Source organism: Patella vulgata, chromosome 1, assembly GCF_932274485.2.
Source record: "Patella vulgata chromosome 1, xgPatVulg1.2, whole genome shotgun sequence".
Lineage (NCBI taxonomy): Eukaryota > Metazoa > Mollusca > Gastropoda > Patellidae > Patella > Patella vulgata.
In genome coordinates this window covers 1,259,693-1,283,879 of record NC_065879.2, presented here as the reverse complement: position 1 = coordinate 1,283,879, position 24,187 = coordinate 1,259,693, and the positions used below count along the sequence as shown (strand labels likewise).

Genomic DNA, 24,187 nt, shown 5'->3' with positions numbered 1-24,187 from the left:
GTATGTATTATTCTCTAGGCGTTCCACTCGTATACGATCTTTGAATAGCCTTGAACACACCGTGAAACCAGTCAAGTGTGTCCATAGATGTTGGAGAACACTACATCGGAGACAGTCCTGCGCATATGACGTCATATGTGGATTGTGACCCTAACCCACAATCCACATGAGGTCATATGTGCTAAAATGTGCAGGACCAAAGACGTCTGTGCAGGACCGTCAACGATCTAGCATTCTGCATAGAGGCGCAAAATTCTCCCCACAGTACACTGCTTGGCACATGTCCGTCTTCATCATCCCTTTTGAAGCAGAAAAGTGGGACAATAAACCCCCATTTTATTTTTAATGTAGAAAACTTTAAAACGATTTGCATTGATTATTATTTACAGTACAGCAAAGACAAGTTTGTTTTTTTAGTTTAAAAATAACTAATAACAAGTACTGTAAATTAACATTATAATTTTACAATGTAGGAAAATTTTATAATGTAAATTGTATTTCATATATTCTTGTCTATTTCTGTGAAGTCGGTGTATTATATTAATCACGCTAATATAACATAAAACTCAATGGTATTCTTTGATCATTGTACATGTATAATATAGCAACAATAATGGTGATTTCTTTGTGTATTATATATCAAAGGAAATGTATCGGTTTTATTATACATGTACCAGGAAAGTATGAATACGATAAAACACGAATGGAATAGACTGGGGTACAATCTAATTAAAACACAGATCTATAGTTCGTTTCGTTTTTGTATACTTCCGATGGACTACACTACATGAAGGTCTGACCAGTTGTACTGGAAGGACGCGTCAGGGGTCGTAACAGTTCCGTGCATGGCACGCCAAGAAGTCGCCGAGTAGTACAGACAAATAAAACGAAATTTTGAACTATAAAAAACGAAACGAAATAGGATCTGTGTTTTAATTGGATTGACTTTGGTATAACGTCGCATCAACACAATATTTCATTCAACGGTTATTTTCCATGTACCCCAATGTGTACATGAATGGACCTTCGTTTTTTTGTTCAATCCGAATGACTGGGTATATTCTCATTGTCACCCCTCGCCACTCACGTCAAAGTCCGTATGAACTTAGACTGTCTTGCTAGAGATCGTTTTTACAAGATTGTCTAATGGTTAGAGCACCCCCCCCCCCCCTCCAACCCCCCCCTCCCCAACTTTTTGTATTTCCCGTGGCAATCTGTTTTACAGAGGTATTGCGAAGACTAATAGCTCTGTAAAACTACAAGATGTCAACTTTATCATGTGACGTCACATATCACGCGACGTCAATCATTGGCTTAATGGCACGTGCATTGTTTACATAAGACGCTTCTAGTCCGGGCAGAATGGTGTCTTTTACCCATTTACACAAAATAGGAAATATTTTTCACCTACATACTTGAAACACCTTTATTTTTTCTAATGCTTTAAACAAAAATGTTCTGGAATTCAATTTGCAAAAAGAAGAAGTTAATATTTGGGGCTCATTAAGTCGCATCAATGTCATCTCTATCAGTGATTGTAGCGGCCTAGCGAATATTCACTGCTGAGCATTATTCACTGCTGAGCATTATTCACTGCTGAGCAGTGTGGATGGCCGAATGATTAATGCGTGCGCGTTGTATCATAGGGTCTATCATTGAGTCAAGTGGTGTGGTTTAGATTACCCGCTTGAACGTGACAAGGAGTTGGGACGCCAGCCCAACATCGTGGGTTTTCTCCGGGTCCCCGGTTTCCTCCCACTTGCTAAAAACCCCTACGCGCAAGCGAATTGAAACAAAATTGAAACATATATTAATCCAGAAATGACCTAGGACGTTAAACCCCATTTCGCTCACTCGTTTTTCTTTAATGTTTTTACGGACATTGAGTTTGATTGCTCAATAGGATAAGCGGAATGTCTGCTATAGTTCGGTTTTAAATCCGTTTATACAGCAATATGTCCAAAAACGAGTTGAGAAAGATACAAAGTAGGCTATATATGGAGAAGGAAAGTAGGTCGCTAAACTACATTTCATGTCATTTTATTTAGTTTTCTATTACGTTCTTCCCAGAAACTATTACGTTCTTCCCAGAAACTACTGATAAATCTCGTTAATTAAAAGTAACATCATATTTCATTAGGAACTGCAATTGTTTCTACATAACGTCGTGTTCCTAAATAGTCTCTATCATCCAGAAAAATATTCTACGTACGTTGAAGACTAGGAGGATCTGGGTGATCGAGACTAGTTCCTGAAGCAACGACTGGCAGTTTTACAACATGGAGTTAAAGATACATTCCGGGGTACAAACTGGGTGATTTGATGATATATTTGGACTAAAAACATATTCAAACTAATTAATTTATCACAATCTTGCTTCAAATCCTTCTCAAAACATTGCAATTGTCGGGGAATAGCCTGGCTATAAAAATCGATCTAAAGAGGTCATGTTTGTGTCACGTGACTTACCTCTCTCAGTACCTAGCAACGCAAGCGAAGTCGGAGGAGAATTCATTGCATACACAAGACGATGTTGTCTTTAATCGCTGACTATTTATTACAAATATCGAAGCCTAATTAAATTTTTGGATTATCCACTGCCCGCGTCTTTTTCCGTGATTTTTATCTCAGAAAGTGTTGTACGTCTAACTCTTCATAAAGTTTATCAACATGTACAACAACTGCTCAGACTCCGCGTGCAACCTTTGACGTCACGCGAGCAGACATTCCTAATCGTCGGGCTGTCGATTAGAGGAACCCTTACATTTTTGTCCTGTATACGCCCCATGATTGTTTTTCAAGTACATGTATAAGACTATTTCAAATGTTTGACACACCCATTTACGATTTAACATATTTAGGGGATCACGGTGGCTAAGTGGGTAAGACGCTGGTTCGCTAGCCTGGAGGTCGAGTGTTCGATCCCTGCATTGACCGAGAAAGTTCATCCATATTTTCCGGCGTGATTCTCCCTTGTCAGTGATGCAGGACGGAGGGCCTGCCAAGGACAGCTATCTAGTCGTTTGGATGGGACAAAAAACCGAGGTCCCGTGTACACATTGGCGTGCACTTATAAGATCCCTTGACAGTTGGAATTCTATATAAGAGAGGGGTAGGGGGGTTGGATGGTCGAATGGTTAACACGTGCGTGTTGTATCATAAGGCATGTCATTGAGTCAACTGGCGTGGTTCCGGACATAGAACAAGAAAATAAGCATAACAAGAAATCTTACAAGCAACCAAAATTTACGCCTTCAAAAGGTAATCTCCGTCGTGTTGACAAGCTTTTTCCGGACACGTTATATATATATATATATATATATATATATATATATATATATATATATATATATATATATATATATATCCTGAACAGAGGGAGAGGGAAATGGGGTTTATAGTCCACTCAACACAAACTAGGTCATTTCGGGACTAACATGGTTTAATTTTATTTCAATAATTCGCTTGCGCGTAGGGGTTTTTAGCAGTAGGAGGAAACCGGAGGTTACCTCTAATAAAAACAGCAGTGCATTTCCGCAGTTTTGTATTGTTTCTGAATATCCCCTACTTTTTTTGAACAGTATATATTCTTTCAGATTTTTTTCGAGGGGGTCGATTTCCCACCCCTGGCCCACTTAAAATGGAATGACCTCAAGGACAGTTGTCTAGTCGTTCGGATGGGACGAAATACCGACGCCCCGTGTATACACGTAAAAGATCCCCTGGCAGTTGGAATTCGATATAAGAATAGGTTATAGTGCCGCGGTCCGGACAAAACTTCCCTTATAGCACACTGTATGGCGTTTACCTGTCTTCATTATCCCAGTCGGAGCAGAACAGTAGGACGTTAAACCCCATTTCATTTCATTTTATTTGTAGATGTAGGTTCCTGATTAGATAGTCACATCAGTCCCCGTAGTGTCACATCACAAGCGTTGTAGCTGATTAAATATAGTTTATAATTAGTTTCCATGGTTACTGCTGTAATTAATCATCATGTTTTCCTGTTTCCTGACGATCTCACAATACGAATGGTACCGATGACAGGGGATTAGAATGAACAATCCCACGAGTTAATCCAGATATTGACACAGGTTAGTAGGGTTATATATTTCGTACACACTAACATTAAATTTACTAAACCACTATTAGCATTTTTCCTATCTGTACATTAGAATCTTCTATATGAATTCTTTAATACGATTGACTAGGGTTTGTTACTTTATTGACTTTCGGCTTAAGGTTTCTCATCAATCGGATTCAAATACAAATTTATATTTCGTTTCGTTTTTTATACTTCCGATGGACTACACTACGTGAAGATCTGACCGATTGTACTGGAAGGTCACGTCAGGGGTCGTACGAGCGGCATTTGACCTATGGCGTCAGACATTGATTAATCAATCAGCGTTGACGTTTCTAGTGGTTTACCCACAGTTCCGTGCATTAAACGTCAAGAAGTCGCCGTAACAGACCGTTTCATTGGCTAATCAATCACTTCAACCGGAATGCCGGTAATATAACAACTCTTTCAGATCCTAGTGTAGTAAAGACAAGTCAAACGAAATTTTGAACTATAAAAAACGAAACGAAATGGAATCTGTGTTTGATCAGACTGGAGTTCTCATATAGACCTTTATTAGTACTTGTTTGTATCTAAATTTAAAAAGATTCGTACTTTGATTGAAGTTTGAAATAAATAAAAGTCCGAGTACGTATGAAATTTAAGTGCCAAAATTTGTCTAAAAATGTCAGCTCAAAATATTGAGTCATTTGGACGTGAACGTCAAAACTGCTTATCCGGCACAGAACCCTTTTAAGATTTCGGGTCAGTTTTTTCGATGGGTGATCTGATAATCGATTCCTGTTCCTTTAGAGGCCTACACAATGAATGACACATGTGCTGTATTTGATAACGAAAGGTAAATTTCACCTACACATTATTTTTATAAAATAAAAGTCTGGTTTTATCCAGAAACCGCATAATATAGCTTGGAACACCGATCTCCATTTCCAGATGAAGACTGACAGGTTTAAGTTGTTTGAAAACGTATCACAAATATGGAGTTAGTTGCTCGGCCCTTAGGTAAAGGATTTTAAGAGATTTTAACACAAATTTATTCTCCAAAATATTATCGGGATTGGCCCTTTAATATATATTGCTCGCCCAAAATAGACCCCAAACTGCATCAAAACGAATCAATTTTCAAACATTTCTGGAGTAATACCCCCATATCCGGGGCACCCCCACCGTGGATTCGCACCGCACACACCGTATGTTTTTTTTTTCTTAATCCAGCCCCACCCCCTGTCTTGTCCAGGGTCCGGCCCAGTGATTACATGTGTTGTGATTACACACGGTTCTCAACTGAGTAGTATTTTTCATAGGTCACGAAGGAAGCTACAGTGACTCGGTGCGTGAGACGCTGGCTTGCTAGCCTGGAGGTCCCGGGTTCGCTCCCAGTGTTGGCCCAGTGCGTGAGACACTGGCTTGCTAGCATGGAGGTCCCGGGCGGAGAAAGTTCGCCGGAATTTTTCGGCACGGTTTTCGCCCCTGTCAGTTGTGCAGGACTGAGGTCCTGATAAGGACAGCTGTTTAATCGTTCAGACGAGCCAAAAAAAAAACCGAGGTCGCGTGTACACATTGGTGTGCACGTAAATGAACCCTTGACAGTTGGAATTCGACATAAGAGTAGATCGCATCGCCACTGTCCGGACAAAATTTCACTCATAGTGCACTTGATTAGCCCAGTCGGAGCAGAGCCACCATGGCTCCTAGACATTAATAATAAGAGTCTTATTGTATATCTATGAGAGTATTTTAATACGAGAGAGTAATGATACGGCTTTAATTATAATCTCACCCTACACGAGTAACTGTGATTGATTTTTTTTTCCAAGGCCAAAACAACAGACATTATATTATTGTTGTTAATTCTATTGTATTTCTACTATCTAGATATCAAGCCTGGTATTTAGCCACTGCCTATTGATGTTATTAATAAGGAAACTGTAAATTAGAAACTGAATACACCCCTTTACTGTCATCCAATCATCATTATGAAACACAGTTGAGATAAGTTCACGACAGACAGACGTCAGAATGGAGGATTCTAAATTCATTGTCAAAGTGCCTTCAAAAGAACAGAAATTATGTAAAATGAAATAACACCTGATATTTGATGTCACCAGGCGTTAATTTATATTAAACTACCGGTTTAAATCGATGATGATTGGTGAACAGTAGAAAATGGCGAATATGACAGGCCTGATTGTTAATTAGTATGGAAGGTATTGAGATTGTAAAATCATTGTCTATCGGGGCATGTTACTACTACTACTAGGAACGGTTTGACCAGAGGAGAAGTCTATTACTGATCCATTGATGTCATTAAAATAGGTACTGTAATTAAATTGTATTATAATGTTTCTTTGATAACGTTTTCGTTGATTTAACACTTAAATGCATTTGTTGATCTTTAATTCGAGAGACAGACGTACAGAGAGAGTACTGGCGCACTAAACAGGAGGTCACTGGAATTTACAGCGTGGTTTGCTCTTGTCAGCGGTGCAGAACGTAGGGCATACCAAGGAACGCTGTCTAGTCGTTCGGGTGGGACAAAAACCGAGGTTCCGTTAACGCGTTGTGATTTGACGAAGATTATGTAAAAACGCTACTGCCATCTGGACAAAGTTTCCGTCTTCTTTAGCACATTAAGCCCCATTTCATCAGATTGATAAACTGGGTGAAATACACCAGTCTTTTGATGTTCGTTTGATTATACACAATTAATTACGTTTATTTACTTGGGTGATTCACGGTGGCTAAGTGGGTAAGACGCTGACTCACTAGTCTAGAGGTCACGTGTTCGATCCCTGCATTGACCGAGAAAGTTCATTGGGATTTTCCGGCGTGGTTTCCCCTTGTCTGTGGTGAAGGGCGGAGGACCTGACAAGAGCAGCTGTCTAGTCGTTCGGATGGGACGAAAAATCAAAGTCCCGTGTATCCACAGGCGTGGACGTAAAAGTTCCCTTCGATATAAGAGTAGGCCATAGTGCCACTGCCCGGGCAAAATTCCCCCATAGCACACTGTATGACCGTCTTCATTAGCCCAGTAGGAGCAGAACAGTGGCACATTAAAGCTCATTCCATTCATTTCATTTATTTACTTGTGGAATTTGATAATCACTAAGCCGATGCTAAGATATAACCAATTTTACTCCACACGGAGAATATCGATTTTAACGTCTCGATTCCCTGATCATAAATGTTTTTGTTTAAAAAATAGCAATATCCATCCTTAGTGATGAGTCTCATGCTTGAAGCAGCAGTCTTTATTAAACGTCAGAGCTGAAATAACTATTGATTTTGTTTCCACTACAGGACAATAAATAGATATATTTTTGATCAATAAACGAGATTCATTAAAAAAAAGTCGAGTCAGGCAGGTTGACAATTATATAGTAATCATGGCTACATAAAGGTAAGATTTATGAAAATTTTGTTTGTTGATCACAGGCGTTATGACACGAAGTGGAATGGCGGTTTGTTCTCTGGCCATCAGATAGGTTAACTAGACCAAACCTAATAATACTAATTTACCGCGTTTTATAATTATTATCCTCAAGGCTCAAGAGGGGAAACACTCTCTTTTCTTAAAAAAAAATTTTCTAACCTACAGATTACACATAGTGCAAAATCGACATTTTGTGACATTGCCTTCCTAGGTCCCAAATAGGCCTATCTATGTTGATATGGAACTCCAAAGACGATGGCTTGATAGCCTGGACGTCGTGGGTTCGATCCCGGTGTTGGCCCAGAAAATTCATCGGAAATTTCCGGCGTGGTTCCCCCTTGTCAGTGGTACAGGACGGAGGGCATGACAAGTCCTTCGGATGGGACGAAAAATCTAGGTCCCGTGTACACGTTGGCGTGCACGTAAAAGATCCATTGACGGTTGGAATTCTATATAAGAGTAGGCCATAGCGCCGCTGTCCAAGTAAAATTTCCCTCATAACACACTGTATGGCGTATGTCCGTCTTCGGAGCTAGGACAGCAGGACAATTAAACCCCAATTCATTTCATTTCATTTTCCAAAACGCACTCTTAAATACCGTGACCCAGGGGTCATCACAATTTCACACTTATACTACGGATTACGATATTTATCATCGAAATTTATACTAATTGAAAATAATAGTTTGACGATGCATCACCCATGGAATCGCCTGGAGGCGGAGTGGCGCAGCGAGTAAGGAGCTGGCTCGCTAGCCCGCATTTACCAGGTTCGCTCCTAATATTGACCGAGAAAGTTCCGGCGTGGGTTCCGCGTGTCTGTGGTGCAGGACGAAGGGCTTGACAAGTCGTTCGGATGGGACGAAAAACAAGGTTCCGTGTACACGTTGATGAGCACTTAAAAGAACCCTAGGGCGTTAGAATTTTTTATAGGATGAAATTCTATAGTATTCTACATTGGGGGGGGGGGGGAGTGTAGGAAATAATGGCCCGAAATATTCTACAGTTTCTTTGCTGCAAATCCCATAATTTTTCCCGCAGAAATATGCTAAAATTTCTAAAGGAAAAAATAAAGTATTATATAGTTGTTTTTTTATTGTTTTTTTCTGTATTAAATTCTACAGTTATCTTTTTATCTTTAATCAAGTTTTGTAACAGATGGCACAGTTGTCCCACTGTCTTCAGTCCGTTAGCTAACGGATAATGACATTGACTTTCCAGCAACAGAAAATTAACGGACCGTTGACAAACGACACGTTAGAAAGATAATGATCCGCTAGAGTTTAACGGATCATCAAAATAACTTAGTTTTCAGCAACCGGTCCCTGATCATTTTGTAGTTTTTAAAATTGCATTCCTTTTTCCTGAAATTGTACGTCTAGACACAAAGATTGTGATCCTACTACATGTATACGTATATGTAGACATACATGCAGGTTTCATATAACGATATTTTAAAGACAGAAGATGATCGCCATAATTATATCTGGAGGAAATGGCAACCAATAAGTTTTTCCATTAGCTTTAATTCCCTTTTTTCAATCAATATTAATGTAGGATCTCCACCGTTGAGTATCTACATCCCCAATATAATAAAAATCAGATTACATATTAATGTAGTAACTATATCCCCGATATTATAAAAATCAGATTACATATTTTATTTGACCTATGTTTTCTTGTAGAGATAGTCGTATGATCTAATGCGTGATCACTAGATCAAAAGATCTGTCATTGAATCTCGCGTCCTACATAACAAATGAATAGGATCGCTTGTCTAATTTCGTGAGTTTTCCACGGGTCGTCCCTACGCGCAAGCAAATGATTGAAAAAAACAAAAAAACAAAACAAAAAACAAACTAGAACTCCTAAGGAGTACTGACGTGTTTCTGTATGTCACTTCACGTCACGCCTTGTCACGTCAGCAATTAAGTAACACCCAATACCTATTAAAGTGGAAAAACCTGTCATTTTGAACTCTTAATAAAACCGGAAGTTATACTTCATGACCGAGCTTTTTTTATATCAATTGTTAGTAGACACCAGGGTCATCATACATACAAAGGTCAAGGATTATGTAGATGGTGAAAAGCCGAGCGAACTTCAAAGTGAAACCGGAAGTAAACAAAATATCGATTTGAATGTTTTTGTAAAATCCAATATGGCGGCCAAGCGATTGAAAATGTTACAGAACAAGGTCTTTGAAAATGAAAGATAATATATGGGGCTAACACCACCATATGTCATTTTTTGTCTATTTTTAATATTGAGAGAACTATTCATGTTTGAAAAAAATCGGAAGGCCTCGGTAATTTCCGGTGGTTTCCGGAAGCCGTCACCAAAATGCAGTTTTAAAGGCATCGATGTGTTCCTTATTCCTACAAAGTGTCAACTTGATACATCGAATAGTGACGGAGATACGCCATCTGGAATGTCGAAAAAATGACGAAGAACACTTTCGCAAATCTTTGATGCTGATATTAATCGTTCGAACTTCCGAATTTCGAAAAACCGTCAGTCAGAGCCCATATGGGTTTCGTCCAAAGAATCCAAAAATGAAATCCCCCGGATGATCCGTTGAGAAATAACCGAGATATGGGCAATCTGGAATTATTTTTGTACCATCCGTAAAACACTGCTTGTTTGTCAAAAATGACACAATTTATATTTAATAAATAGATCAACGGAGGTCAACTACATCTACGTTGGCAGAATGTTTGCACCATGTACAGTTTTGACTGCACAAACTAACTAAATACCCCCCCCCCCCCACACCAAAAAAAAAAAAAAAAATTAAAACAGTTACAGAAACAATACTGTTTCAAAAGCCGAAGGTCCCAAACACGAAATTTACAATTTATATGTTAGCCCCGAAATAACATAGTTGGTGTCGAGTGGGCGTTAAGCCCCCCACCCCCACCCCACCCTCTCTTTCTTTCAAGATAAATGATTTACCATAACTCTCTAATTTATTATATTGCCCAGGAAAGTCATTAATTGTTTCGTCGTTCCATATATATATAATTAACTGCTATTCTGCTTTCTGTATATAGAACGGTCTGATTTTTATAGAAATTTAGATACTGCAATATAGACTTTACTAAGATAATTAGCTACACGAACGTCACTACAGACGTCGAGATAACTATAATGTCGGTCCGTAAAGAAGGGAGAGGTTTAACTACTTGAGATAGAGAGATAGAGAGAGAGAGAGAGAGAGAGAGAGAGAGGGAGAGAGAGAGAGATAGAGAGAGAGATGTGTTAACGTCCACTCGACAGAAACTATGCCATTTTAGGACTAACATATGGTTCTATTTTATTTCAATAGTTCGGTTGCGCGTAGGGTTCTTTAGCAGTGGGAGAAAACCGGAGGACCCGGGGAAAACCCACGAGGTTGGACAGATAACCTTATACCTTGTCACGTACAACCGGGGAATCGACACCACGCCAGTTGACTAAATGAGAGACCTTATGATACAGCGGGCACGCGCTAACCCTTCAGCCATCCACCCCCTACATCGTCCAACACTTATAACTTCGGTCAGTATAAAGTAATTTAAATTAAATATTTATCTTTCATTTATTTTTGAATTATTATAGCAAGAACGACCAGTCCTTTATCTCAATCTTATATAATGTATGTTTTATTTTATATAGATACAGCGAATAGATGAATGTATTTAATTCTGTATCCGTGATATCTTCGTGAACCAACAGACACAAGAGGTGGTGAACTCACGTTAACATGGGTTGTGGAAGCAGCCAATCTGCTAGTATTAACAGGAATAATTACACGAACACGTATACAGACCCTGATACTATGACCAGTACTTTAACCTATGACCGTGGTGAACCCGAGGGGAAGGAATCAAGAGATAGCGGTGAGTAAATTAAAATTATTAATTTAGTATAAAAGTTTATTTTTACATTGACTATATAATAAAAACCTGCTGCGATATATATCTATATTCGACGATACGTCAACATCTAAATATAATCTTTAACCGACTTAAAAATTGTGTAACACTATTTTAGTGATAACAGAGATCAGTTTCGTAAATATAGGATTTATTTACATCAGGTATATAACACAACTAAATCAATACTACAGAAACTAGACTATACAGGAACTAGACTACATCGGGCACTAAACTACAACAGGAACACATATAACAATATTAAATCCACCATTCTGCCCCTCTGACAAGGCTGCGGCTCAACTCGGGTGAGTCCATACGCCGGTCTTTCGTCTGCGTCTCTCCTCTGCTCTCCAGACGTCCCGTACCTGCGTCTCGTTATACTGCCCCAATTACACTGCGTATTTCCTTTGAAGTCATTATCAGGTCATGGTAGGATTACTGACCAATGCATATTCCTTTGAAGTCATGTGGATCTTGTACACAGTTCATACGTAGTTTGTAAATGACATATGGGATTAATCACATGTTTAATTAGATCATAGCCAGTCTGTGCCTTAAAGGACAATATTGGTGCCACTCATTATCACATATGCGATAGAGCTGGTTAAACACATTCCAAATATAATTTTATCTCAGAGATCATTGCTACGATAGCTGAGTAATACAGTTTTCCTGAATCGGAAGTGACGAACGCCAAAGGAAAACACGAGACGCCTCTCTATATAACTGACTGATGTGACGAATGATAACGGATATACGAGCGAATTTCTGCTCACTAAAAATTCCTTTGAAGACCAAAAGTTGTTGTGTGAGACTGTGAGAGGATATCTGACAATTCATAAAAAGAATTGACTGTCACTAGAGAAGTGAACACGAAAGAAAAACAGAAAAAGTCCGTGCATTACCATGTTTTTATAAGGTATAGAATGAATATAAACAAGGGAATGTACGGACTATTTCTATTTTTCTCGTGTTCTCTTATCTAATGACATTCAATTACTTAATGGAATTGTCAGGTATCCTCTTACAGTCCCATATAATAACTTTTGGTCTCCGAAGGAATGTTTAGTGAGCAGAAATTCGCCCGTATATCCGTTATCATTCGTCACATCAATCAGTTATTTAGAGAGGCGACTCGTGTTTTCCTTTGGCGTTCGTCACTTCCGATTCAGAAAAACTGTATTACTCAGCTATCGTAGCAATGATCTCTGAGATAAAATTATATTTGGAATGTGTTTAACCAGCTCTATCACGATGTGATAATGACTGGCACCAATATTGTCCTTTAACAGTTTATATAGAGTTAAAATGTCAATATATTATCAAAAACCAGCTGAGGCCATAAAGTTTTAAGAACCTAAATGGTCGTTTGATTTGATGAAAGTTATAGAGTACTTTGTTACAATTGAAGAACACATTTAAACAGAACACAATTATTTTTATGGGATACAATCTAACAGAACGACAAGTATCCTCTTATCGTTATCAAGCACAATAACATTTACACTTGCGACAAAACTTCTAGTTAAAGCAGCTAAATCGCTATTATTTGGCACCTAGAAATATACACAAATAGGTTGCAACGCATACAGTAATTTAATATGGATGAATATAAACTGATTTACATTCAATTGTTTCTGATTTTTTTTACTGTAAATTCAAATCTGTTATATTCGGCGAAATACGCCAGAAGTCTCAATCGAATGGCAATCTCTATATAGCGTCTGGTTATTCCAGTCTACACCGATAGTATTTATTGCACATGCTCTCCAGATAAGAATATGGCGTCAACATTTGACATGACTTGTTACAAATGGCGCTAAAACGCATTAGGTACACGATTCGTGTACCAATTGTAAAATATTCATTCTGTCTTAAAAATTGGATATCAGAAGCCCAGCTTTTCCAGGTAAGATCACAACATCAATGTTGATTTAAATTGACAAATAATTCGTGTTTTCAATGTCGAAGACTGTGGATGATATTGAGTTAGAGACTTAGTTATTTTAAAATATGTTTCGTTTTCTTGCAATCCATATTATTATTATTACTTTCAGATGCACCAGACGTTTTTGAGAATCAAGATACTACAATGTGTATAAACTATGATGCATCCGTTACTAGAGACTCTTATAGTGCGGAGAGTGTGGACGAAAGTTTTAATACATTCACTGTAACATCGGCATCGAAAAACAAACAGTGATAAAAAGAGTGGAATGTAGAAAACAACAACAGTAGAAAGAGTGAAATATGGAAAACAACAACAAAGAAAAGAGTGAAATGGGAAAACAACAACAATAAAAAGAGTGCAACTTATTGAAAAACAACAATAATGAGGGTGAAATATGGTAAACATCCGGGAAAACCAAAAAGAGTGAAATATAGTAAACAACTGGAAAAAAAACAACAAAAAGAGTGAAATCTGGAAAACAATTGGAATTAAAGTTAGTGAACCATAACAATAATAAAAGGTGTAAAATGTGGAATAAAACAACAAAACAGTGAAATATGAACAACATGTGCTCAACTAGAATCAAAATGTTTCGTTACGACAAAGAGTTAAACTGGGGGGGGGGGGAGGGGATACTCAATTGAATTCTCTCAATCCCCAAAATAATGACAACCAACCATGACAGCTGAAACATATTCATTGCGTTTAATTACGTCACGATTCTACTTACACCACCCCCGTTATCGGACTGACAGAACTGTGAGTGTGACAGAACGGAATTCAACTTCATTCGATTGCAATTCCGTCAATTTGGAACATTCCGGACTGACAATGGAGCATCCCCTATGATCCTGCTTCTTTATTATTACGATCGGTCTTTTCTTCTATTAACTGGACTTCACGTTGTGTATATAAAACAGACACTTACCAAAATATTTGTCACTTTTGTTTAAATAAAGATAAAATCGGAGATATCGTAAACGTTTATATATTTCTATAGTATATTATTCTACACATCATATACTGCATCTGTACGATGCCTGTTGAAATGAAATGGGGTTTAACGTTCTACTGACCTGCTCCGACCGGGATAATGAAGACAGGCTTACACCATACAGTGTGTTATGAGTGACTCTTATATCAAATTCCAACTGCCAAGGGCTATTTTACGTGCACGTCATACAGTGTGCTGTGAGGGAAATTTTGCGCACCTCGCCACGAATCTGATTAAAACACAGATCCTATTTCGTTTCCTTTTTTATAGTTCAAAATTTCGTTTTACTTGTCTTCACAACACTAAGATTTGGAAGAGTTGTTATATATCCCGCGTCCTGGTTGATGCGAGGGATTAGCCAATGTTGCGGCGAGTTCTTGACGTGCGGGGCACTAAACATGGCAAACCACTAGAAACGTGAACTCTGATTGATTAATCAGTGTCTACCGTCATAACCTCGTATAACCTCTGACGCGACCTTCTACTACAACCGGTCAGATCTTCATGTAATCGAGGCCATCGAAAGTATAAAAAAAACCGGAATGAAATATAGATCTGTATTTTAATCTGATTGGCAAGCCTGGTAATTATCAAACTGGATACTGAGAAAAAGACAAAGATGTCTGACAAAAATGAAATGAAATGAAATGGGGTTTAACGTCCTACTTTTCTGCTCCTATACTGGGTTAATAAAGACGGGCATACGCCATACAGTGTGCTATGAGGGAAATTTCGCCTACTCTTATATCGAATTCCAACTGCCAAGGGATCTTTTACGTGCATTCCAATGTATACACGGGACCTCGGTTTGTCGTCTCATCCGAAAGACTAGACAGCTGTCCTTGTCAGGCCCTCCGTCCTGCATCACTGACAAGGGGGAACCACGCCGGAAAATCTGGATGAACTTTCTCGGCCAATGCAGGGATCGAACACCCGACCTCCAGGCTAGCGAGCCAGCGTCTTACCCACTTAGCCACGTGATCCCCAAGATGTCTGACAGCCACAATAACCTATCATATAGTATTATAGTACCACAAACAGTGAGGAATGTGGAAAATATATTCACAACATTATAACATCAATATTGAGCGAAAACGATCAATATTCAATTCTAATTCGTGTTTTTAATTTTGTGGAAAATATTGACTTACAGATTTAACTCCTTTAAGACGATTAGCGGGGTAGGACTTATCACCATGTTTCATAAATAATTTGTGATTCTGTTAGCATAGCCCTTCTTCAATGGTTAGCGCGTGCACGTTGTATCATAAGGTCTGTCACTGAGTCAGCTGGCATGGTTTCGATTCCCCGGTTGTACGTGGTAAGGAGTAGATTCGCTTGTCCAACCTCGTGGGTTTTCTCCGGGTCATCTGGTTTCCTCCTACTGCTAATGACCCCTACGTGCAAGCGAATTATTAAAATAAAATTGAACCATATGTTAGTCCCGAAGTGACCTAGTTTGTGTCGAGTGGACGTTAAACCCCATTTCTCTCTCTCATATTTTTTTTATATCAAAAAATATCAACACTCGTAGATAAAGTAAAAAAAAGAAATCGACAAAGTCTCGGTTTTTTTTTTACTTTAGCGACTTTGTGTTGATATTTTTTGATATGAAAAAAGATGAATATGTCACCCTCTCTCTATTTATATCGACTATATTGCTCAAGGTTATAATCACGTTGATTTCCTGAACAACATTAACCTATGTTGTTTTCACACCTGATATACGATCTACTCTACACATATATCATTAATAACATTAAAGGATTAGATTAATCACTACATAATCAAATATACTTAATTACGCCTCCAGCATTGATATCACAATATCATATGCCATTCTGAGTGCCACGAGGGACATTTTGTTACCGCATACTCTTCATTGAATTTCAGCTGTCAGTGGTTCTTTTACGTGCACGCCAACGTGTATCCTACATCGGGCCTCCTGCGAGAGACAAGGCGAAATCATACTGGTAAATGTTCTCTAACCCCGGACCTTGTTATTCAGCGCTTTATAAACTTACTGACCAAGAATACACTCTAAATATATTTCAAAACATTTGACACAAGAGCAATCTTCAAATTGCCCAATCTGATTAAAACAAAGATCCAATTTCGTTTCGTTTTTTATAGTTCAAAATTTCGTTTTGCCTGTCTTAACAACACTAGAATCTGGAAGAGTTGTTATATAACAGGCGTTCTAGTTGATGTGAGGAATTAGCCAAATGAATCGGTCTGTTATGGCGAGTTCTTGGTGTGGTCAACGTTGATTGATTAATCAATGTCTGGCGTCATAGGGTCAAAAGCCACTCGTAAGACCCCTGATGCGACCTTCCAGTACAACTGGTCAGATCTTCATGTTATAGTGTAGGCCATCGAAAGTATAAAAAACGAAACGAAATATAGATCTGTGTTTTAATCAGATTGCAAAGTGTCATAACTTATGCGTGGATTGCTCGATTTGAATAACGGTTATTTGCATAATACATAATTTTAAACATGACTTGTACTCCATTTTCTGTCCCAGTGTCCCAGATACGAAAACTTGCGCTTGAAATATATCTACCCTACTTTAATACAATCTTGTCAATTAACTTTTGGGCTTCTCTTTAATCCGCCAGATTTTCTCGCTAAATCAGTAAATGAAATGAAAGGAAATGGGGTTTAACGTCCTACTGTTCTGCTCCTAACCTGGGCTAATCAAGACAGGCATACGCCATACAGTGTACTATGAGGGAAATTTTGCCCGGGCAGCGGCACTATCGCCTACTCTTATATCGAATTCCAACTGCCAGAGGATCTTTTACGTGCATTCCAATATATACACGGGACCTCGGTTTTTCGTCTCATCCGAAGGACTAGACAGCTGTCCTTGTCAGGCCCTCCGTGCTAAATCAGTAGCAATGTATACATATCATGCTTTTATGGAAAGGGTAGCACCTGCCTAGTCTATTTTTCTGCTGCATGTTCTTAATCCATATTTGATTATTATACATGTATGTACGAGGTTATACTTCATATTTTTATTTCATTGTTATACTTTCATTGCTATATTTTCATTGTATCATCCCAATGGTACATGTATATATCTCATTATATTTTCATTTCATTACATCATGTTATTCCATGTAAAATATATTTTTGTATACATGTATATTGATGTATGTTTTGTATACTGTTCTTAATGGACGTAATATGCAAATAAAAAAGTTGAAGTGTTGTGAACGGATGGGCTGTATAAAAAGGCCGTTGTATTTATCTTAATTTTGACATATTCTTGAATAAATAGTCACAGTGTCCCGAATTGCTAAAGCAAAATAATTTGACAAAAATCGTCAGAAAATAGTTTTTTTTTTATTTTAGCTGAAACATTATTTTTCTCTACTGATCGGGGGGGGGGGGGGGGGTACTAGTCCGCAGGTGCACCGCTATAAAAATACCATAAACATGGGTATATAAAAAAAACCTAAAACCCCAGCATGTATGCCATGATTGCTATTATGTCGTTATGTCGTTGTGTCGCTCTTCATACTGAAGGCGACAACCCGACATTTTAACCCGACAATACATTTTTACCCGACACCACGACATTAAAAATTGTCGGGGTTGGTGTATTACTTTTCATTGTCGGTCGGGGTTGGTGCCATTTCATTGTCAGTGCCTTAGTAGGCCCATTATTGTCAGAGTTCGTTATTGGTGTGCATTAGCCTACATGTCAACATCAATTGTAAAAATGGCAATAATAGATATTGGGGGACTAGTGCATCCACGGACTAGTGAACCCGCGGACTGATGAGCATTCACCCTACTGATATCATTCCCTAACCATCACTACTATTCGATGACATTCGAGAGACTTCTTCCTTTCTTTCTTACAGCCCGTGCAAATTTCTAATAAAATACAGAATAGTCGCGAAAACACGAGTTGCTTCCCTTGGTGGGTATTCCCCTAAATAATAACCAATCAAATACGAGATCTGCATAAAATGAACCAATCAGCTGTCATGTAAACATGAACTCCACGCGATGTTTCTCGATTGATCTTGACTGTTCTGGAAGATTAAAATAATATATAAAGCCCCAAAGCAACACCGTTTAGTCAGATAATATAAAACTGTACAAAGAGAACGTTGACGAGAATATATAACGAGAAACGATTTAAACGTTTACGTGAAAACTAGCCACAAACTTCAAGAAGAGAAACTACGTTGAAAAGCAGACGAAAAATAGACGAAAAACAAGAATTTGTGAAGACAAGTGTTAACATTACGAGAGATTTTGATAAACTTCGAAACACCAGAATAAATATGGCAAGTAAAGTTAAAGGACCAGCCATTGGTATTGATTTAGGTACAACCTATTCATGTGTTGGTGTCTTTCAACACGGAGCAGTAGAAATCATCGCCAACGACCAGGGAAACAGAACAACACCAAGTTATGTAGCCTTTACAGATTCAGAGAGATTGATTGGTGACGCCGCTAAAAATCAGGTCGCATTAAATCCGCAAAACACCATCTTCGACGCCAAAAGATTAATTGGACGAAAGTTTGATGATTCCACAGTTCAAAATGACATCAAACATTGGCCATTCAAGGTGATCAAAACTGGTGACAAACCAAAATTACAGGTGGAATACAAAAATGAATTGAAAACATTTTCACCTGAAGAAATTAGTTCTATGGTGTTGACAAAGATGAAGGAAACTGCTGAATCTTATCTAGGACAGAAAGTTACAGATGCTGTTATAACGGTACCAGCTTATTTTAATGACGGTCAGAGACAAGCTACTAAAGATGCCGGTGTTATTGCTGGATTAAACGTTTTGAGAATCATCAACGAACCAACAGCAGCTGCCCTAGCCTACGGTTTGGATAAAAACATAACTGGTGAAAAACATGTTCTTATTTTTGACCTGGGTGGAGGAACTTTTGACGTATCAATCCTGACAATCGAAGATGGTATGTTTGAAGTTTTATCCACGGCTGGTGATACACATTTAGGAGGAGAAGATTTCGATAATCGTCTTGTCAGTCATTTTATTCAAGAATTTAAACGAAAACACGGTAAGGACATTTCTAATAATTCTAGAGCTTTACGTCGACTTCGAACCTGTTGTGAACGAGCTAAGAGAACTTTATCAAATAGTGCTGAAGCTACGATAGAGATCGATGCCTTGTTCGAAGGTGTTGATTTCTATTCGAAAATTACCAAGGCCAGATTTGAAGAAATGTGTTCCGATTTATTCCGAAGCACAATGGATCCCGTGGAAAAGGCTCTTCGAGATGCCAAGTTGGATAAATCTAAAATCGACGAAATTGTCCTTGTCGGAGGTTCAACAAGAATACCTAGAATCCAAAAACTTTTACAAGATTTTATGAACGGTAAAGAACTAAACAAGTCCATCAACCCCGATGAAGCAGTAGCTTACGGTGCCGCTGTCCAGGCCGCCATTTTAACAGGAGACAGAAGTGACGCCATTAAAGACGTTTTATTGGTGGACGTAGCCCCGTTATCTCTGGGTATAGAAACTGCTGGTGGAGTAATGACCAAACTGATAGAAAGAAATACTCGAATTCCAACCAAAACATCGCAGATATTCACAACATACGCTGATAATCAACCTGGAGTGGATATTCAAGTCTATGAAGGAGAACGAGTGATGACCAAAGACAATAATTTAATGGGAAGTTTCGAGTTATCTGGAATACCGCCAGCACCAAGGGGCGTTCCTCAGATTGAAGTTGGTTTTGATATTGATGCTAATGGTATTCTCAACGTATCTGCTAAAGATAAAAGTACTGGTAATAGTAAAAATATCACCATCACCAACAATAAAGGACGTTTGAGCGGTGAAGAAATTGACAGATTGGTCAAGGAGGCCGAAAAATTCAAAGAAGAGGATGAAAAACAGAAAGCTAAAATTGATGCCAGAAATCATCTGGAATCGTATGTGTATAGTGTGAAACAGGCTGTAGATGACGCCGGTGATAAAATAGTTGATAGTGATAAAGAAACTGTAAAGAAAAGTTGTGATGACGCCATGAAGTGGTTAGATAATAATTCTCTAGCAGATAAAGAAGAATATGACCATAAATTAGAAGAACTACAGAAAATAGCATCTCCTATAATGACTAAACTTCATTCTGGTGGTCAAAATGGTGGACCAAGTGGCCCCTCTTCTTCATCTGGTAACCAAGGACCTACAGTAGAGGAAGTTGACTAAAAGATCTAGATGTAACTAGGATGTGATAAATGTGATGAATGTATATATGTAAATAGAACGAATGGTTGTGCAGTAATTTTTGTATTATTGTTTAGATTATTTATATTTTGTATATAATGTATATTAGTGAAAATGAGTCTTTCAAGTGTAAGGATAAGGATATTTACGGGTCAAAATATTTTGTATATTGTTAGGTATGACCTGTTACAAAGTATACAGAATATCCAAAAAAACTATATTCCTTTCGTGTTTTAAAATTTTTATTTTGTTATCTATTATAAAACTTTATTTAAATTTTGTATTTTTATTTTGTTATCTGTATGAAATAAACAGAATATAAAAGTTATACATGTTTTGTGATTTTCTTTCCATCTTGAATGAAAACAAAGAGAGAAATGGGATTTAACATCCACTCGACACAAACTAGGTCATTTCCGGACCAACATATGGTTCAATTTTATTTCAATAATTCGCTTGCTTGTAGGGGTCTTTAGCAGTGGGAGGAAACCGGAGGACCTGGAGAAAACCCACGAAATTAGACAGGCGACCCTACTTTTTGTCACGTACAACCGGGGAATCAAACACGCCAGTTGATTCAATGGCGGACCTTAGGATACAACGCGCATGCGCTAACCATTCGGCTAATTAGGGAAATCTCATTTCAAATCCCAACTGCCAAGGGATCTTTTACGTGGACGCCAACGTGTACATGGGACCTTGGTTTTTAGTCCCATCAAACAACTAGACAATGTCCTGCACCCGATAAATCATTCATTCTTCAAAATTAGCTACTTTAACGTCCCAGCCAATGTTTAGAATTTTTCTTGAAAAAATGAACTTTGTGTCTAACCAAAGCATTACAGTCAAGCGAAATATAGCCAGTATCAGGGCCGGCGGAAGCAATTCTTGATTTGGGGGGGCTACCATCCCAGGTTGTTAGGCGAGGGTCCAGGGGCCGCCTAGGCCCCGGAAGCTCTTGGGGGTCTAGATCGTCGGAGATGCTTTCTGAGCGATTTCTGGCTAATAAAACTACTCAGCAATGAAGTGAAATTGTATGCCTTTTTTTTTTAACTTCCTTACCATACAAACACAGTCGATGCTGAACTTGACAAAAAATGCATAAAAATACCAAGGTTGTGGACACCCTAGACGTCACAAGTTTTATCTGATTTTGATGAAACTTACAATGTATGTTTATTACCGAAAGATCTCGGTTCCTTGCGATATTGGCGCATAAAGGACCGCTACTTCCTGGATCAATGCCCCTGTTTGTACGAACAATGGCATTTTAGTGTGTGGACCCTGTAGAAGAAACAGTTTTTATTTGATTGTAAAAACCGTTAGACGAGACTTGAAATATAGGTCTATCTCCGAAAGATCTCGGTTTTGTTACTTCCGATATTGGCATAAATCGGACCTCTGATTGTACGAAAAATCACGTTTTTAGCTTACGAAACTCTAGAGGTTACAATTTTCATCCTTTCCATATTCGCGCATATCCGATTGTAACTTCCTGGATTATAGCCCCTGGCTGTACGAAAAACGCGTTTTAGCTCGTGTCGGTTACAATTTTTACCCGATTTATCCGTTGGAATATATCACTGTTATACCATAATTACGGTTCATTTCACATTTCCTGAAAATCGGATAGAGCTGCCCAACTAAACGCATGTAATACCCAAGTTAGATCTAAATCAAGGTCACCTACAGATTTCACCAAGGTCACGAGATGTAAAATTGTAAACAGGGATAGCACCAATCTTAACCCGAGATCTAGCCCTTTCCCTAACCCTTGGCAACAATCACGGATAGTTACATACTGTTTAAATGGCTACACATACATTTTATAAATAAATATTTGAGAAAAGCTTCAGAAATACGACATTTTACATACGACATTTTGACGTGACGGTTTTATAAGACATTTTGATTCATAACCTCTTGGCTAGTTTTGGCTCTCCTGGACAATTTCGCAAAATCCAGATACGACCTTTTGATCCCCCATCGACAATATGCCATTCAGAGTGCTACGAGGGACATTTTGTTCGAATATCTAGGTTACCGCATACTCTTCAGCTGTTAATGGTTCTTTTACGTGCACGCCAACGTGTAGCCTACGCATCGGGCCTCCTGCGAGAGACAAGGTGGAATCATGCTGGTAAATGTTCTCTAACCCCGGACCTTGTTATTCAGCGTTTTATAAACTTACTGACCAAGAATACACACTAAATATATTTCAAAATATTTGACACAAGAGCAATCTTCAAATTGTCCAATCTGATTAAAACACGGATCCTATTTCGTTTCGTTTTTTATAGTTCAAAATTTCGTTTTACTTGTCTTCACAACACTAGGATCTGGAAGAGTTGTTATATAGCAGGCGTTCTAGTTGATGTGAGGAATTAGCCAATGAATCGGTCTGTTATGGCGAGTTCTTGGCGTGTTCTGAACGAAACTTTGGGTAAAACCCTAGAAACGTCAACGCTGGTTGATTAATCAATGTCTGGCGTCATAGGGTCAAAAGCCACTCGTAAGACACCTGATGCGACCTTCCGGTACAACTGGTCAGATCTTCATGTTATAGTGTAGGCTATCGAAAGTATAAAAAAACGAAACGAAATATAGATCTGTGTTTTAATCAGATTGCAAAGTGTCATAACTTATGCGTGGATTGCTCGATTTGAATAACGGTTATTTGCATCATACATAATTTTAAACACGACTTGAATTCCATTTTCTGTTCCAGTGTCCCAGATACGAAAACTTGCGCTTGAAATATATCTACCCTACTTTAATACAATCTTGTCAATTAACTTTTGGGCTTCTCTTAATCCGCCAGATTTTCTCGCTAAATCAGTAGCAATGTATAATGTATAAATATGATACTTTTAAGGAAAGGGGAGCACCTGCCTAGTCTATTTTTCTGCTGCATGTTCTTACTCCACATTTGATCATTATACATGTATGTACGAGGTTATACTTCATATTTTCATTTCATTGTTATACTTTCATTGCTATATTTTCATTGTATCATCCCAATGGTACATGTATATATATCTCATTATATTTTCATTTCATTATATCATGTTATTCCATGTAAAATATATTTTTGTATACATGTATATTGATGTACGCGTATGTTTTGTATACTGTTCTTAATGGACGTAATATGCAAATAAAAAAGTTGAAGTGTTGTGAACGGATGGGCTGTATAAAAAGGCCGTTGTATTTATCTTAATTTTGACATATTCTTGAATAAATAGTCACAGTGTCCCGAATTGCTAAAGCAAAATAATTTGACAAAAATCGTCAGAAAATAGGTTTTTTTTTTGTTTTTTTTTTATTTTAGCTGGAATATTATGTTTCTCTACTGATCGGGGGAGGGGGGGGGGATTACTAGTCCGCAGGTGCACCGCTATAAAAATACCATAATTATGGGTATATAAAAAACCCCTAAAACCCCAGCATGTATGCCATGATTGCTATCATGTCGTTATGTCGTTGTGTCGCTCTTCATACTGAAGGCGACAACCCGACATTTTAACCCGACAATACATTTTTACCCGACACCACGACATTAA

At 38.2% G+C, this 24,187-nt stretch overlaps 1 protein-coding gene and 1 long non-coding RNA gene across 2 annotated transcripts; both read left to right on the top strand.

Annotated features, from left to right (window-relative positions):
• The first annotated feature begins 6,124 nt into the window (after positions 1–6,124).
• LOC130014222 (uncharacterized) lies at positions 6,125–14,300 on the top strand. The gene is made up of 3 exons (XR_008789178.1): positions 6,125–6,400; positions 11,175–11,398; positions 13,495–14,300. It is a non-coding gene; the product is annotated as an uncharacterized LOC130014222 (long non-coding RNA).
• A 4,196-nt stretch (positions 14,301–18,496) lies between these two features.
• Positions 18,497–20,954, top strand: LOC126808535 (heat shock 70 kDa protein-like). Its single transcript, XM_050533363.2, has one exon. It carries the CDS (start codon positions 18,690–18,692, stop codon positions 20,604–20,606), a length of 1,917 nt encoding a protein of 638 aa, XP_050389320.2. The 5' UTR covers positions 18,497–18,689; the 3' UTR covers positions 20,607–20,954.
• The last annotated feature ends 3,233 nt before the right edge of the window (positions 20,955–24,187 follow it).

Excerpts from the sequence above, each read along its gene's own strand:
- LOC126808535 (XM_050533363.2), top strand. The coding sequence starts at position 18,690 with ATGGCAAGTAAAGTTAAAGGACCAGCCATTGGTATTGATTTAGGTACA.